The sequence below is a fragment of the Palaemon carinicauda genome, chromosome 29 (genome assembly GCF_036898095.1).
Source record: "Palaemon carinicauda isolate YSFRI2023 chromosome 29, ASM3689809v2, whole genome shotgun sequence".
Classification (NCBI taxonomy): domain Eukaryota; kingdom Metazoa; phylum Arthropoda; class Malacostraca; order Decapoda; family Palaemonidae; genus Palaemon; species Palaemon carinicauda.
Window position 1 is genome coordinate 88400580 of NC_090753.1, and position 16219 is coordinate 88416798.

The 16219-nt window shown below is 40.4% G+C and overlaps 1 protein-coding gene and 1 long non-coding RNA gene across 5 annotated transcripts in view; one reads left to right on the top strand and one right to left on the bottom strand.

Annotated features, from left to right (window-relative positions):
* Positions 1-280, top strand: part of LOC137622342 (uncharacterized) — a 165926-nt gene extending 165646 nt beyond the window's left edge. Inside the window, exon 3 of the long non-coding RNA XR_011040437.1 lies at positions 1-280. This exon is cut by the window's left edge and continues 344 nt beyond it. This is a non-coding gene — a long non-coding RNA (uncharacterized lncRNA).
* Positions 1-16219, bottom strand: part of Gyf (GIGYF family protein Gyf) — an 87088-nt gene that overhangs the window by 25073 nt on the left and 45796 nt on the right. For 2 of the 4 annotated variants that reach the window (XM_068352924.1, XM_068352923.1), the window contains exons 5-16: positions 14315-14541; positions 13628-13799; positions 13002-13323; positions 12179-12754; positions 11690-11869; positions 11350-11456; positions 6104-6398; positions 4394-4723; positions 3198-3307; positions 2848-3046; positions 999-1165; positions 289-385 (exon numbers count right to left, since the gene is read on the bottom strand). In XM_068352924.1, the coding sequence (XP_068209025.1) occupies positions 289-385; positions 999-1165; positions 2848-3046; positions 3198-3307; positions 4394-4723; positions 6104-6398; positions 11350-11456; positions 11690-11869; positions 12179-12754; positions 13002-13323; positions 13628-13799; positions 14315-14541 (2782 nt within the window). Of the gene's footprint in view, positions 1-288; positions 386-998; positions 1166-2847; positions 3047-3197; positions 3308-4393; positions 4724-6094; positions 6399-11349; positions 11457-11689; positions 11870-12178; positions 12755-13001; positions 13324-13627; positions 13800-14314; positions 14542-16219 lie in introns of all 4 variants that reach the window. The other 2 variants (XM_068352922.1, XM_068352921.1) reach the window with 1 other exon arrangement.

Genomic DNA, 16219 nt, shown 5'->3' on the forward strand with positions numbered 1-16219 from the left:
CCAGTGATGTGCATTTATAATCAAGTCCTTAAATAATCGTGCTCCTCTGTTTTAACAGTAAACGAATTAACTTTATGAATTAAAACTGCTAAAGGTACAGAGTAATATCTGTCAATACCTTTGTTCTATTCATTATTTTAATACAATTACTGCCACTCACTCACCACAAGGCCACGTGACACTGTTAAGAGACTTCTTACTGTATTAAGATGGTCCACTCCTTACTATTAAGGGACTTCGTACTGTACCTTACCTAAGCCAGTAAAAACTAAAATAAGAGGGACAAACCTGTTGCATATGTCTCCTCTCTTCCTCTAACGCCATCCTCCTCATTTCCTCCTTAATCTGCGCTTGATGCCGAGCTTCCTCCTCTTCCTCTTCTCTTCTGGAAAATGAAGGAGGAATTTGAAGAAATTCAAATTTTGAGTTGAGTCAAATGATACAAAAATAAGCTAAATTTTCCAAATATCAAGACCCTGTAAAGAGGTCTAATAAATTAGAAGTCGGAAGATAATATAAAATGTATCAAATGTTATTCAAGTTAGGAACAAGATATATATAAAACTCTCTATATACAATTGGCTGGTCAAGCCGGATAGGAGTTTAATGAATTTAATAAAAAAAAATCAGTCATAACCTAAGCTCAACAGAATATAACAGCAAATTAAACCACTTCTATCACAATGTTAATACTTATTGCTCCATAGGTATGGTACTCAAGTGATTGAAATATACTATTATTACTGAAATCATTTAAAAAAATGAGATATGAAACAAAAGCCAATATCAAATAATAATTCTCCCAAAGAGTACTCTGTAAACAAGGGTTCTTGAATAAGATTCTTATCGATAGATTAGTCAAGTTATATAGAATAATTTTCTCTTAATCACATGACTGCAATTTCAATAAACTACTCCATCTTCCAGAATCTAATGATTATAAAAGAAAAAAAAAATCCAATTTAAACAAAGCATCATGACTCAATTCATGTTCATACCTTCTTCTCTCTTCCTCCTCTTTCCTCTTCCTTTCCTCTTCTTGACGACGTGCCTCCTCTTGTCTTCTGGCTTCTTCTTTTCTCTTCGCCTCTTCATGTTTCTGCTGCTGCTGCTGCTGACGCCGTAACTCTTCTTGTCTACGTTTTGCTTCTACTCTCTGCTGGTCCTGCAAACAATAATAACAGCTCATATTATTGATGTCATGTAAAATACCCTTCCATGAAAATTAGCATCAAATGAATAACATGTTGACCTCACTACCTCTTACACGATCGACGAATACATAATCATCACTGAACTACACAACATCACAAATTGATGTTTTCAACTGAGCAGAAAAAGTGTGATTTTAACCTGATTATGAATTGCTATCCTTGATAATTTGTTTTCCCAGATCATTAGTTTATACTTTATTGCCCCTCTTCTGTCAAAATCATGTAAGCTTTGCAGCACCACCTTTACCCAATGCGTTTATTTCAGATATATGTAAATGAAGACTTAGTAATGGTTTGTATTGCATTAAATCAATAACTGTCATGTCTTTCAATATTAACTAACTATATGCATCTAATTTCATGGTGAACTTTTAATAAGAATTTGTTTACGTGTAAACCATTATCTTGGGCTTACTGGGTTAAAATACCATGAACTTACCTCAGGTCACTATTTTCATTGAGTCAATGATGATAAACTTTCAATGATCAATTCCCAAGGAAAATAGTCAGAGATGATATGGTTGAGGGTTTATAATTTCATATATATTTCAAACTGAAAATCCTGCAGTTTTTTATATGGAGAACGGTCTGAATATTCAGTTATACAGAGAAAGACTTAATGAGGACTCTAAAGCTTTGTATTATATTTGCTGAAGCTTCTTACAAGTGAACTAAGTATTTTAATTCAATCTCCCCTCAACTCATAATACCCCATTTTGAAGTAGATCCTGATAAACCAGTATCAATATGACAGCAAGGTAACCTGCCTAAGAAAACCACAGACTTAGCAAACTCAAAATGATTTACCCTCGTGTGACAGATTAGCAATTAAAGCCACTGATCAGAATCAAGATCAAACCTTTTGGAATGGTATTAAGTGGTACGTGAAAATATCAGCCTAATACGAGAGAGATGATGACTAAGATAAGCAAGCAATGAATCTGCCTACCCTAGACTTAATCTCACAAAAAAATTAGGTAAATACATCTTGCTATAGGATTGCGGTACAGAGGTGGCATCACGGATTACCCTAGAGAACAGGAAAGGGGAAAATTCCTTATCAATTACCTTACTGCAGGCTTCCAAATTAACTAGGCCAAAACAGTGATGATCAATGTCTTTGTAGTGCTCCTCGGACATGTAATAGAACGCATACCATTCAGCCCAGGCAAAGAGTTTAGTTGGTTACGTCAAGGGTATCCTTGGTACAGGTTCACCTATAGCTGATCTCTTACCTTTAGGAATAGATTTATTTAGGCTATAAGCCCAGTGCTGGGGCCTGTGAGGCCATTTAGAACCCAAGTGTGACTGGGGGAGAATATGGACACCAGACTGGAAAACAGGAAGAGGGGTCGTTAAGTAAAGTTGAACGATGCCTAGCAAGTGGGCCTTTACCTTTTTTGGAGTTGCTCTTAGCAGGAAACTAAACTGTCAACCAGTCTAAAGGAACTGCCTATTGTAAAGAAAGACAAACTAAAGCAGGAAAACTGAGTTGTAAAAAGATGTCACAAAAGAAACTTCAGTCCTACCAACAGTGCGCCGCCGAAGGAATAAAGTAATTTACACTTCCATCAAAAACATTCAAAAAAAAAGTTTGGAAACATCAACTTTTAAATCTTTCCTGAATACTCACCAACAGCTTTCTTTTTTGTTCCTCTTCCTTCTTGAGCTTCTCCTCTTCTAGTCTGCGCATTTCTTCCACTCTTCTGGCCTGTTCCTCTCTCATTTTTCTCTTTTCCTCCTCTATTCTTTGGGTTTCTTCCTCATGTTGTCTTCTGAGTGCCTCCAGATTTCTTCTCTGTTCTTCCTGACGCTTCAGCTCTTCTTTGATTCTTTTGGAAGAGAAGGTTAAGCATGAGTCCTTTTTCTTTTGATAAAGTATCTTTCCGAGACTTCAAATGACAGTAAAAATAGCTATGTTCAATTTAAAAATTCTGGTCCCTTTAGACGAGGGGAAATTTGCAAACACATGAAACAAATTACCTTAACTCTTCCAATCTTATTCTTTCCTCCTCCGCCCTTTTCTGCTCCTCCAGTCTTCTACGCTCTTCTAATCTTTTTTGGTCTTCCTCCTGTCGTCTCTGGTGCTCCTCCTAAAATAAAATAAAACTTATTTTTGAAAACCCTGACACATTCCAATCAATTAACAATTTAAGAAAACCCATGAATCTATTCTTTACCTTAATTTAACTACAACAGAGTTTCCATCAAGAAATATGAAGAAAACAGCCGGCTCCCCCCAAAAAAATCATATTTAAAAAATTTAACTATAAAAACCTATTTTTACTTTGTTTCATGACATGAAATTTTTGGGCCGTGCTAGGCTTCCCAGGATATGCAACTTGAGTGATTTGGTTAAAAAAAAATTATCTTACTCAACCCTTTTTGGATGATTAATCTGGTACACAATTTTATTTTTAAATGGTGAATTTTATAAGATTATTCTTATCAACTGATTGATAATTGCAACTTATGCTAAAGATCAATGGAATTGCTGTTAGCATGGAGTAACTTTTTAAGTATACTCAATATTACATTGCTGTCTTTTTCAATGATGGCTAAGGATAGATTAAACCCTAAGAAAATTCTTAACTGGACAGGAGTATTATAACATTATCTCTTCCCTTTTTTTAGGTTATAAAATTATACGAGTATTCTCCAGGAGTGAATGTCTTTATTGCCTTCATTTAACCCCTTTTTTCCACACCTTCCTGCTATTTGACTCTCTATTCCTAAAGTTCATTCCCAAAAGGTTTGAGTTTTTAGTCTTTTTCTTACAGCTTCAGAACACCATTTCACTGCACCAAATTATTGGTTCATAATATTATCTCAGCACTTAAAGAGTCCAGTGCTACATCTTTAAGATTCAAAAATAAAAACTTATCAAAAACCTTTCCAATTATGTGCCATTGGCAGCTTTTATGCAGCATGCAGTACTGTACAAGCATCATATGCCCGATTTCTTCCTCTCTCTATAAATGGAACATTTTATAAGTCAGTAATCAAAAGTGGGAAAAGATGCAGACAAGGAAGAAGAAGATACTTCCATTTCTCATATAAAAGTACTCTCTCTCTCTCTCTTACCAAAGGTAGAAGTAAAGTGTTACCTTTTCTATACTTGTACACATATCAAAGCAAGTCATAAATGTACAACATTTCACAAAAAAGCAGAGAATTACCTGCAAGGGATCTGGTGTCGTAGACTGCATTTTATTGAGTTGTTGCATAAGAGATTGGATGGCATCAAACTGTTGATCTTGCGTAGCAGTGTCAAGGGGTCCTCCGGCTGGAGCATTGGCAGATGGTGGCCCAGATACCGGACCGGCTCCACCGAGAGCGCCAGACTGGTTTCCCATCGACCCCATGACAGACTGCTGACCCCTTTGTAACTGCAATATCAACTTCTGCAATGGATTTTCAGCAGCCATAGACGTTGCTGTCAGCTGCGACGTCAATGCTCCTTCAGATGTGTTCGCTAGGGGCGTACTGCTAGCTGCTGATGACGTTTGCTGCAAAATAATACTTGGTATCATTATGTGCTAGGATTAGAATCTAGTTACAATACAAAAACTGATCATATAATACAAGAGGAACAATTATAAGGACAGTAGTTGCCCTCAACTCAATACACTAAAGTTTATCACAATTTGGTACTTACAGACCTAGTCACAGTCCAATACAAATAAAGATTAAAATTCAACCCTCTTCCACCATTAATTAGCCTAACATGTTTACACTATACTAGAGGCCTTATCCTGAATCAGTTTTTAGCTGTATGTTGTCTGCAATACCAAGACTGAGCACTCGTATCAAACAAGTTACTTTGTTCCTATTTTTTCAAGTACTTAATATAGTGATCTAGCTCATGTGTTTTATACCAAATAAGAAAGAACAATTAATGTTATTCTGAAAGAAATTTTGGTAAAGATGTGCCAAGTGATAATGTTTGTGCCCTACTCAGGCAATTGTGTGCTCTGAAATTCTAGGATACTACATTGCTGTCTCTGAGGTGCAGTACAGTGCTCTATAACAATTTTTAGTACGTATACAAGCTATCTTGTAAAAAAAAAAAAGGACTACTTAGCCACATCATGATGTCAATATGATAAGATACCTTCTTTAAGACATTTGAGTTTGCAAATGCATGTAGTGTATCTCAAATTAAGTGATACTAATAAAATATGTAACTTCGGAAAACTGGCAAAGATTGTATGAGTCACTAAAGTATGTTTCTATTGGTAAATAATTTGCAGCACTTGAACTTATTGGGTTTCAACTATCTTTAAATTCAATCTTGACCCAACAACTTATTCTAACAAAAATTCTCAGCAAGATTCCAGATCTTCACCCTATTTCAAGACTAGTCTAGTTACATTATGGGAATCACCATTATGAATGCATAGAACGTAGTTTTACAAGACCGCCAATTCATATTTCTACACAAACAAATTGTCCAGGAACTTATTTATGTAATATGAAACTTGAATACTGTGTTGAAAAACAATGTGTCAGGGTTTGCGGATGATGTACAGTAGTTTCTTGTGACTGGGATCTGACAGCCCAACTTTCACTACATTAACTTCAAACACATGCATAGCATATGCGTATTCACTTTATATTAGCCAAACCCTCAAGTTATTCTACAGTATACTCAACTGACAAAAAAATATTTTCTAATAGAAGATGCTAAATAGGAGTACAAAAATTTAAACCAATGTGAGAAGACTTGAAATGAATGGATATTATAAAGTAGAAAGCATAGTAGTTGGAAACAACAAACTTTAACAGTGCCATAAATATGCCACATTACAGTGTGGTGATGAATATTTATCAGAAATGTTTTGTCTAAATACAACTTTAAAAAAGAAAACTAGACACACCTCGCTTACCATTTGTGCAACAAGCGCTTGTATAGGGTCTTGTGGCTTGGAGGCAGGAGGGACAGGGCCTGGCATGACTCTCATATCTGGCCCAGGCACAACTCTGGGGTCGGGAGTTGGCGCAGACACCGGAGTCGTGGAAGGAATGACAGCCGGAGGAGTAGTTGACAGAGGCACATTAGGCACAACAGGGGGATGAGGAATAATACTCATCATGTGTTGCATGAAAAGCTGTTGCTGCTGCAAAGGATTAAGGCTATTCCACTCGTCCATATTCTGCAGCTTCTGTAAAACCTGCTGTCGACTGCAATAAAATACACAACAGTTTAGTTTTGAAAATGTCTAAATCATCCAATCCCTTCCTGTGGTTACATTTTAGAATGCAGGCGAAGTTCAAGTTTTGGAAGTCTAATCCAGTATTTCTGCAGTACATACGTAAAAAATCACTTTTGTTAATAGAAGCACCTCCATAATGACTTATCAATCTTGACAGTACACCTGTAAAATTCACTACTGTATTTTGTTGATAAAAGTACCCTTACAAATTTGGTTAATTGGAAATTCTTAACATCATCTCTTGTGAAGTGACTTTCATGGAATGAGAGCAAAGTGAATGTTCTCAAACTATTCAAAACAATATTTCAGATGTTTTTACCTTTCCTTTTCCTACTTCTTAATTTATTGATTGATTTTATTTCAAATTGGCCCAAAATCAGCAAATCAAGTAACATACAAATCAATGACCTCACACCTACATCCCTCACTTAATATACTGATAGAGAAAAAAATAAATCCTTGAGAAAAAAAAATATCACCTGTCATTAAAAATCATCGATTGGAATTTTGCTTGGCATAATAAAATTTGCCTACTGTCTTTGTTCCAACACGAAGTACTTACCTCAAACTACTTTCTTAGGAGACTTATACTTTAGGAGGTGGGCGTGGCCCCAAAAAGTTCTTGAGACCGTGCTGAGGAAAATCCAGCGACCTAGAAAGGACGCTAGGTCGTGTTGACCGCATAGAAAATCGATCGAGAGGAAACTACACAAAAAACCCATCTTAGTGTCTAAAAAACTCACCCGTGCAAGAAATCCTAGGGAACATGTCTTCCCCTCGTTGAGGTACTCGTCTCTGGCTCAGGGCCCTCTCAAAGCCCACTTGAAGCGGAAAAAGGGAAAGAAGGTACAAGGGGGTTTAAGGAACGAACCTGTGTCTCTTGTGCTTGTTACCCGTGGTTATCACTGAGGCTATGCCTTTAAACCGTTTGGAGCGCGGAAACGACGGTACCTATCGAGAATCCGTCCAGGGATCTTCTTGATTAGTCCTTCAAATAGTGAGCCGTGAAGGTAGACTGGTTGGCCCAGGTGCCTGCCCTTAGGATCTGGCCCACGGCCATAATCTTCTCGAAAGCCAATGTAGTACTCAGGCCCCTAATGTCATGGGGCCTGGGCTTCCCCGGCAGGGGGATTCCTGCCTTACTGTAGGCCCTGATGATGACCTGCCGCAACCAGGAGATGGTATTCTTGGAGACTGGCTTCTTCATGAGGCCTGTGGAAACAAAAAGACTTTTGATCCCGGGCCGGAGTTTTGCTGTCCTTTCCAAGTATTTCCTCACTGCCCTGACGGGGAACAGGCGCAAATCCTTCGCGTCGTCCGACCGGGGGATTGCCGGAATTGAGAAACCTTCAAACCTGGGGTCCCACACGGCAGGGTTCTGGGTCTTAGCTACGAAGGAAGGGACGAACTTGAAGGTGACTTCTCGCCAACCTTTAGAGTGAGCCACATCGTAGGACAGACCATGTATCTCGCCTACCCGTTTAGCTGACGCTAACGCCAACAAGAAAACTGTCTTGAGAGCGAGATCCTTGTCCACGATGTCTTTCAGGGGTTCGAACGGGGGTTCGGATAACATTTTCAGGACCCTTGCCACGTCCCATTGTGGCACCTTCACAGCTTGTGGGGGGCATGATTGCTCAAAACTCTTAATGAGCATTGAGATATGTCTGGAGTTACCCAGGTCTATGCCTTTCAGGAGAAAAACTTGGCCCAGAGCAGCGCGGACTCCCTTGATGGCTGGGATGGACATGTTGACCACGTCCCTGAGGTTCTCGTATCTGCGGGCCTGCCCGTCGAGGAAAGCCGAGGTCCGCGCTCGTGACGAGCTAGGTGGCCTTTGGAGGTAAGGACTCGGCTGCCAGACCGAAGGGGGCGACTCTCTCCGCTGGGCGGATGGAGACGGAACCTTCGCGGTCTTACGCCTGTCGACTGGAACCTGCCATGATGAGTCCCTCCGTCGGGTGCCACAGCTGCTGAAGGAGTATCTATCCGGGGAGCTCGTCCTCGGATGCCAACTTGAAGGGCCCGGCGCCGCAGCTAGCTCCAGCAGCCTTTCGCGGCAAACCATCACCCACTCACCATCCGGGGAGGCCCTTTCCTTCCACTTCCTCTTGGGGGATCCTGGGCGCCGACTCTCGTGGCGCGACCTCGAGCGGGAGCAAGAGCACGACATCATCTTGCGGGACTTCTCCCTCTGTCTCCTGAGCTTCCTCAGCGCCTCGTCCTCCGAAGAGCAGGAAACCTCCTCCACTGAGGAGACCGACGACTTATAGGCCCTCTTCAAAGACCTCGCCTCCCTCGCTGGTGTAGGAGGATTCCTGCGACGCTCCGTGGAAGGTGACGCCTGCAAAAACACCTCTGAGAAAACGGCCGACGGCGCTGGGGGGGAGCGAGGAGGCTCTCCCGTGGGAGACCAGGTCCCGAAGTCTTCCTCCATCCTCATCGGAGACCTGAAAGGCGTCTTACGGGGAACCCACGCAGTGGGGTCTGACGGCGGGGAAAGCTCCTTCTCGACGTCGCCCTCGGCTGCTGAACTGCCTGAAAAACACGCCCAAGAGGCTGGAGAAGAATTAGTAACATTTTTCCCCCACATGGGGTCATCTGAGGAGACGTGACCTGCTGGCACCAGGCCACCGTCTCCCGAAAACACTCCCGCCCCTCCCTCGCCTGGAACGGCGCCACAACACCACTGTCTTGAAGGTCAGACTCTTGGGGAAGGGCTGCGGGCCTCTTCCCCGCAACGGACTTACCTCGTCCCCTACTCTGGGTAGGGGAGGTTGGAAGAGAAGCTCGGACTGACGAGACGCCCGGCAAAGCAAGAGAGGAAGGGATGTTCGGCTTCTTAGGCGACTTCTTCGTCGCCGTCTTCTTTTTGGTGCTATACCGCACCCACTGCACCTCATTCCACGACTTGCACTCCGGACACGTGGCGGAAGGGGAACAAACGCTGCCCCTGCACAAGGAACACAATGAGTGCGGATCAACTCCGGGTTTCGAGAGGAACGCTCCACACGATTTGCCGGCCATAGGCCCAGGACAACAGCGAGGATGCTCCATGATGTAGGAGAAGCACTACGAGACACAAGCACGCACAGGGAAAGCGCAAAGAGAAAGCACAATGGGACCACGTGGGTACCACGTGAGACAAAGGGTCGGGGACACACAAAGTCACACTGGGATTAGGAGAGCGGCGAGATGATATCGCAACGCGACCAGAGAACTTACTGGAGGTTGAGACCTGAGCAGGCAGGGCGTATCACTCCGCCTGAGGTTACCCCTCATAGAAAATGGGTTTAGGGTAAACTACACAAAACTCTGGTCGGATGGGAGGAGATCCCAGATACTCCTAAGAAAGTAGTTCGAGGTAAGTACTTCGTGTTGGAACAAAATAATTTTACTATGACGCTTTCCACACAATCCATTATCAATTAGTTTCCTATGTATGGTTTAAAATGAAGTTCCATGTGCTTTGATTCATGTTCAAACCAAAGAAATAAATCAATCAGTATCCTTAAGGACAGGCAAATGAACACAATACGAGTCAACTCTTTCCTTTATGTCAGCTGAAGAGACATAAGTAAACAGAACAGTTGGGTTAGTAACATTATGATGGTCTGGTAAAAAAATTAATAAGACTTTAAAAGAATCAAAATTTACTCAACATCAATCTATCATTCATATTCACAGAATATCTAATTTTATTGGGTGATCTATGTATCTGCTTCCATCTTCCAGGTTTGATTTAAAAATCAGAAACTTAATCTTATTAAGACAAAAATAAGTTGTAATTAGTAATCATAGCTACACTATTCAAATTAACACCTGTTCTTAAAATTGTCACCTCCGAGAATCATGCCTCTATCCTACCAATGTAGTGCCAAACTACATTAGGGGGCACTTTATGTAAACAATGAAGCAGAGGACAAACTCCCACCTTGTACGAAGTACCATAAACCGCGGTGAAGCTCTCGCAGAATACGCTTGAATTATAGCTGGGCCAGTGGTTAGGAAAGCTGAGCAGTTCCCAGATATAACCACCTCCAAGAGGCAGGAACATATTCAAAAAGAATCTAACCACCTGGGAACCAATTTTCCAAATCAAAAGCAACTAGAAAGAAAATATTTCCATGGGAAACTTTCAAGTTGCAAGTCTTGACCTTTTAAAAAGACTTTAAACTCTCACTGCTTTATGTCACAGTCTTTAAAGCCCTCAAAACATCCAGCCTGAGACATAAAGAAAGAGCATTACAGGGAACTTATTTCCTGACCCAACAAGAGGAAAGGTCCCCCTTTTTTCATTTGTTTGATGTCAGCTACCCCCCAAAATTGGGGAAAGTGCCTTGGTATATGTGTAACAAGTGGATAGGAACAGGGAGGATCTGGAAACTTCGATTCTCTGAATAAAGGATATTTGCTTTCCAGTGGAAAAAAGATCCTCCTAGTTGTATGATCTAGCAGTGATGGAATGACAAGGGCACAGTCACTTGACCACAACTTCAGGTTACAACACAATTACAAAGATTGTTTTCAGTGTGTAGCTTCGACTAAGTAAGCCTGATCAAAATGTTCATTTGGAGTATGCAAAACCATCCCAGAACTACTGAAGGTCAACATTGGAGGTTTGAACACCACAAAGTTTAAAAAGGAAAATAGCTAATCATTTGTAATGGGTTTTTGATGATTAATTGATTGATTATGAGTTTTCTATGTTTGTGATGAACAACTTTTATTTGACATGGAGAACATCAAGGAAATTCCACTATTAATTGCTAAAGTAAATACTGTATGTAAATTGACACCAAATGTGATGTCAGATGATAACTATTTAAAAACAGCCATGGAACGGTGCTTTCTTTCAAAATTTGTAACTAAAAGATCAGTGTAAAAGTAACATTGAAGAATTACACTACAAAACCAACCTGACAGCCATTTGATGCTGATAAACTTGTTTCTGGAGCATGTACTTCTGCAACATTTCTATCCTTTCTCGCTCAGCTTGTTTTTGTGCATTCAGCATCTCAGTCACCTGCAACGTAAGATATTTCATAAAATAGGGCCACGTCAACCAGCTCTTTGAACAATAAGCTATCTAGATATTGATATATTTTTTTTTTCTCAGGTTACAGATTCAGCTAGAAAAATGAAATGTCCATGGAGACACAACATCAGTCTTAATATACTATGGAATACAGCCTACCATTTCCAACTTATATTGTAGTTCAAACCAACAGGACTGTACTTTAAAAGTTCGATTCTAACCTTCAAAGGCGACACTGGTGGCCCTGGAACGAAAGGCACCCTTCCAAATATCCTGGTGAGCTCTCCAAGCTGAGCAAACTGATCGTCACACTCTCTCTTCAATAATAAGGAAGGTGTGAAGTACCCCGCTCGATACCATTCGGCCATGTCGGCCGACGTAAATGGTCCTTGCACTTCACCCTGAAGTAAGGAGGAACATTTTGTTACTATTCCATAGCTACATAGGTGCAAAACATTATAGATCATACTTGGATATATTCTAGTAAGTTTAATTGCCTAAACCAAATAGTTGGGAATTTTACATGAAAATTCTAAGACAGCTAATTAATTACCTTTAAAGATGGCATTACTCATTGGAGTAAATTATGGAAAAACCCTTAAAATATAAACAAAATTAGCTACAGATCTTGGGAGGGAATTACGAGCCGATTACACCTCCCTACATAAACATTATGACAGGTACTGCTACCACCACCAAAACCAAATTACCTGAGGATCCATGTAGTACCACTTATCATCACCGGGAGTATGGGACGTGTGATTTCCGTGCGCAGTAGGATCCGGGATAGAACCGATAGACCCAGGGGTCACTACAACCTGACTGGGAGAACCCGTCTGAGGTCTAAGGTCATCCTCTTCCACCAACTTCGCGACTAAATCGTCCGCAACGCTCCGCATGTGTTCCAGTTTCTCTTCTTCAGCTTGGTACTCTCGAGGCGGGAAAGAGCCAGGTTCTACCTGAATATTTGGCTGGGGGGGTTGGACGGGACTTGGGACTACCTGGAACTCGGGTGGCATCTGCACTTCGTGTGGGTCCTCTTCGTCGCTGACGATTCCGTTCGGAAGAGGCGCTGGCAGATGAGGCGGATGCAGCTGCCCCTGTTGCTGGTGATGATGCTTTTGTTGGTGGTGAAGTTGCTGCTGTTGCTGATGGTGGTGTTGCTGTTGTTGTTGCTGTTGTTGCTGATGTTGTTGTTGTTGAGTAGGATGATGATGAGGTTGCTGTGGTTCTGGGCAACTAGGAGGCTCTTCTACCATTTGTTTACCCGCCTCCACTGAATTAGGCTGGAAAAAAAATATATGCATCTGATTAACCACCATTAAAATACAATCACATTTTACGTAAACTACTGCTAAAGTAATATATTTTCTTTTATCAAAATGGCAGAATAATTTATATGTACTATATATTCTCTTGAGTAACCTCAGCAATCACTCAAAAGATTACCAATGATAGCCAACCCTATTTGATAGCCGTTAATTTTCTACAAACATATACAGTACATCACACCACTATGCCCCCTGCGCATACCTGTGAATTGGCAATGTTTGGGGGCTTGTGGCTGTCGTGATTCTTGTCTATTTCATTAACAGGAGTGTTGTGCCTTATTTCATTTACGCCATTCTTAATCTCTTCCTGGGATTCAGCTTCACTCTCTCTCGCATTCAACTCGTGTTTATTAGCAGCTGGAGCCTCGGCCCTGGCAGCCTTGTCGGGACTGACCTTCTGCCTAACTCTCCCGCCACCACCTCGTCCCTCGGCTGTTGGGTCTTCTTCGTCAGACCAACCGGGACCGTGAAATGCTCCTGATGCATCAAAACTACCACCTTTCTCATCCGCATTTTCTGTGGCCCTGTGGAGATTAAAGACGATATTGTTACAAAGAGAAATAAGCCTAAAAATTATTTCATGGTATTACTGACCAAAAATTAACTAGCATTATCTTACCCTTAGTTTGAAAGAAAAGAGCACATATTTAGAATAAATTTTAAACATAATTAAAGATAAAAATATAAACCTTTCTCATCTAATTAAAAAATACAACAATAAAAAGATACAGGGATCAAACTACCCTAAACACGTGTACTGAACAAAGTTACCTATTCAATAATTTACATCAAATCTAAAACACACAAAATGTAATGGTGAAACCTTACCACTCTGGCAAATTATCTTCATCCCAAGACTTGCGAAGGCGACCATCTTTTTCGTCCCAGGGTGGGCGGGAAGTTCGGGACGAGACAGGGACCCCCCGGCCAGTTCCCCGTCCCGAACCCTCTTCCCATTCGCTGTCAGGGCCGTTTTCGCGTTCACGCCAGCCACGTGGCCCTGGTTAAGTACCAGATAACAAAATAAGCCTAAAATCTTGAAGTAGCTTTAAGTATTATTCATGCTACAACCTATTACTTTTATTTCAATGTTTCCTTAAACTCCTAGGTGTAATAACAACTTCCTTGGCTATTGTAGGGTTTTCTCTCCAAAAACAGTGAAAACTACAATTGCATTTGATGATGTTTCCCAGAAAAGTAGTCTTTACTGTTCACCACTTTGGTATATTAATCAAACAATTGATATGAAAAGCCACCTAAATGACAATTAGAAAATTTGTTCTAAATATTTTTGCAAAAGACATCCCATGTAGCATACACAACTTGTATGGAAAAGACACTAAAACCTAAAATTTAAACTAAGAAGTGTTGAAACAAGTGAAATAAGTAGTCCCTGCAACTACCATTGCCAGTTTCAGTATGAAGTCATTCATAAATCACTAAAACTAGTTAACTCAAACCATTAAAAAAAATAAATATGGTAACCAAACACATCCGGGTATACTCCAGTCCTACCCCATTTTTCATTACGGTTGGCTCCAGCGCCTCGCCACCTTTCATTGTCTTCGCCTTCCCCACCCCGGCACCTCCAGTTCTCGGTGGATGCTCTTCCTTGCTCCTTTCGCGGTGAAACAGCCCCGTTACGATCTTCTGGACCACCAGGCCCACCGCTACCTCCTGGACCCCGTTCACTCCAAGCTCGCTGTTCGTGCACACTCTGACTTCTTTCAAATGGTTTACTCCTGCAAGTAAACATTGACATATTTGAAAAAGCTTACTCTAATGTACTACTGTATATACTGTACAGTACATGTACGTAATAAGAATGGGACTATACCCCTGATTAACATGAACTGCACAATGACTTTGATCAATGATACACACGCTGATATCAACCCTCTGGTAGAGGAAACACTCTACTGGGAATTTATCGTAAAACATAAAATTAAGTCAACAGATTTTCTCATGTCGGTTACATATTCAGCTGGAAAAAAAAGAAAAAAAGTCTATGGTGATAAATTAAAAACCTTAACCCACTGGTGTTCAAGGCCATGAAAATAAACCACTGTTAGGGTAAAATAGCTAATTTTTTTCACGGTGAGCAAAGTCACGTGTCACCATACTAACTAGCGTAACTAACGAAGGAATAAAGATAAAGAAAATTAACAATGCTAGAAAGCTGAAATAAATTCTTACACAGCTACAAAAACAGACGACGCATCAAGTATGTCATCGGATCCCCAAAGGTTAACGTTAAAAAGTAATTTTCCAGCTTATTCTCTGACTATGTATTACACTACTGAACAGGAGACAATAAAGATGAATTTGTGTGATTATAATTAACATTTGAAACCCAAAGTATTGCACTCTGATGTTGACTAAAAGATCTTAGAAACTTTCCTGTTTTACATAAAGATATTACACATACAACCAACTCCTCATTTCATTATTATTCTTCTCTTCTTACCAATCGTAGACAAATCATAGCTTGATAGGTCATAGCATAACTACGAAGGAACTAATGAGAGCACAATATTGTGATAATTTCCTAAACTATATTTACAGAACAGTTTACTCAATTCATAATATCTACTGCTTTCAATGTATTAACTGCATTGGCTTTCAAATTACAAATACAGTATAGAGGGTGGTCTAAAATTAAACAGACCACTGTAATTAACTAGCTTCAAAATGCTGCATTGCTGTATCCAATCAATCGGTTGATTTAAAATTTACAAATGAAAAATAATACTGATGATAATTACAAAGACTTGCATGCTATAATGGTAATAAATCTGATAACACAGCATAATAATCTAAAGTTTGTAATACTAAAGGCCATTACAATAAAAAAACAAAATGTTTTAGGTCTTTTTTTTTTTTTTTTTTTTTAACTACTTATCAAGGCCTCTTATAATACTGTAGTCTCATAATTCAAATGATAAGGCTAAACCTTTAAATATAACAAATTTGGAATACAGCCCCTTGTACTGTAATTTGTATTTTTTCCTATCTATACAAACCTGAAGCTTTTTACATAGGTGTATTATTTCGGAAATAGCTGCAACTAGCTGTTAAAGCCTTTGCAAGGTGTAACTACCCTCCGCTAGTTGGAGGGGGGGAGGGGTTAAACCCACTATCCCGCTTACACAACCACTAGTAAACAGCCATCACATTGCAATTGTGGCAGGACTTCTGGGGGAAGGTGATGGCGAGACCAGTATGTGTAAATAACTTCAGGTTTGTATGGTTAGGAAAAATACAAATTATTCTACATTTGTTATTTGTTCCGGCACTATATACAAACCTTGCGATGTAGCAAACTCACCCTATGGTAGGTGGAAGTCCTAAAACCAACTGGCTGGTGACTGATCAGGTGTGACACTGTGCTTTCCACGAACTGTTTAGAGGGCACCCTGA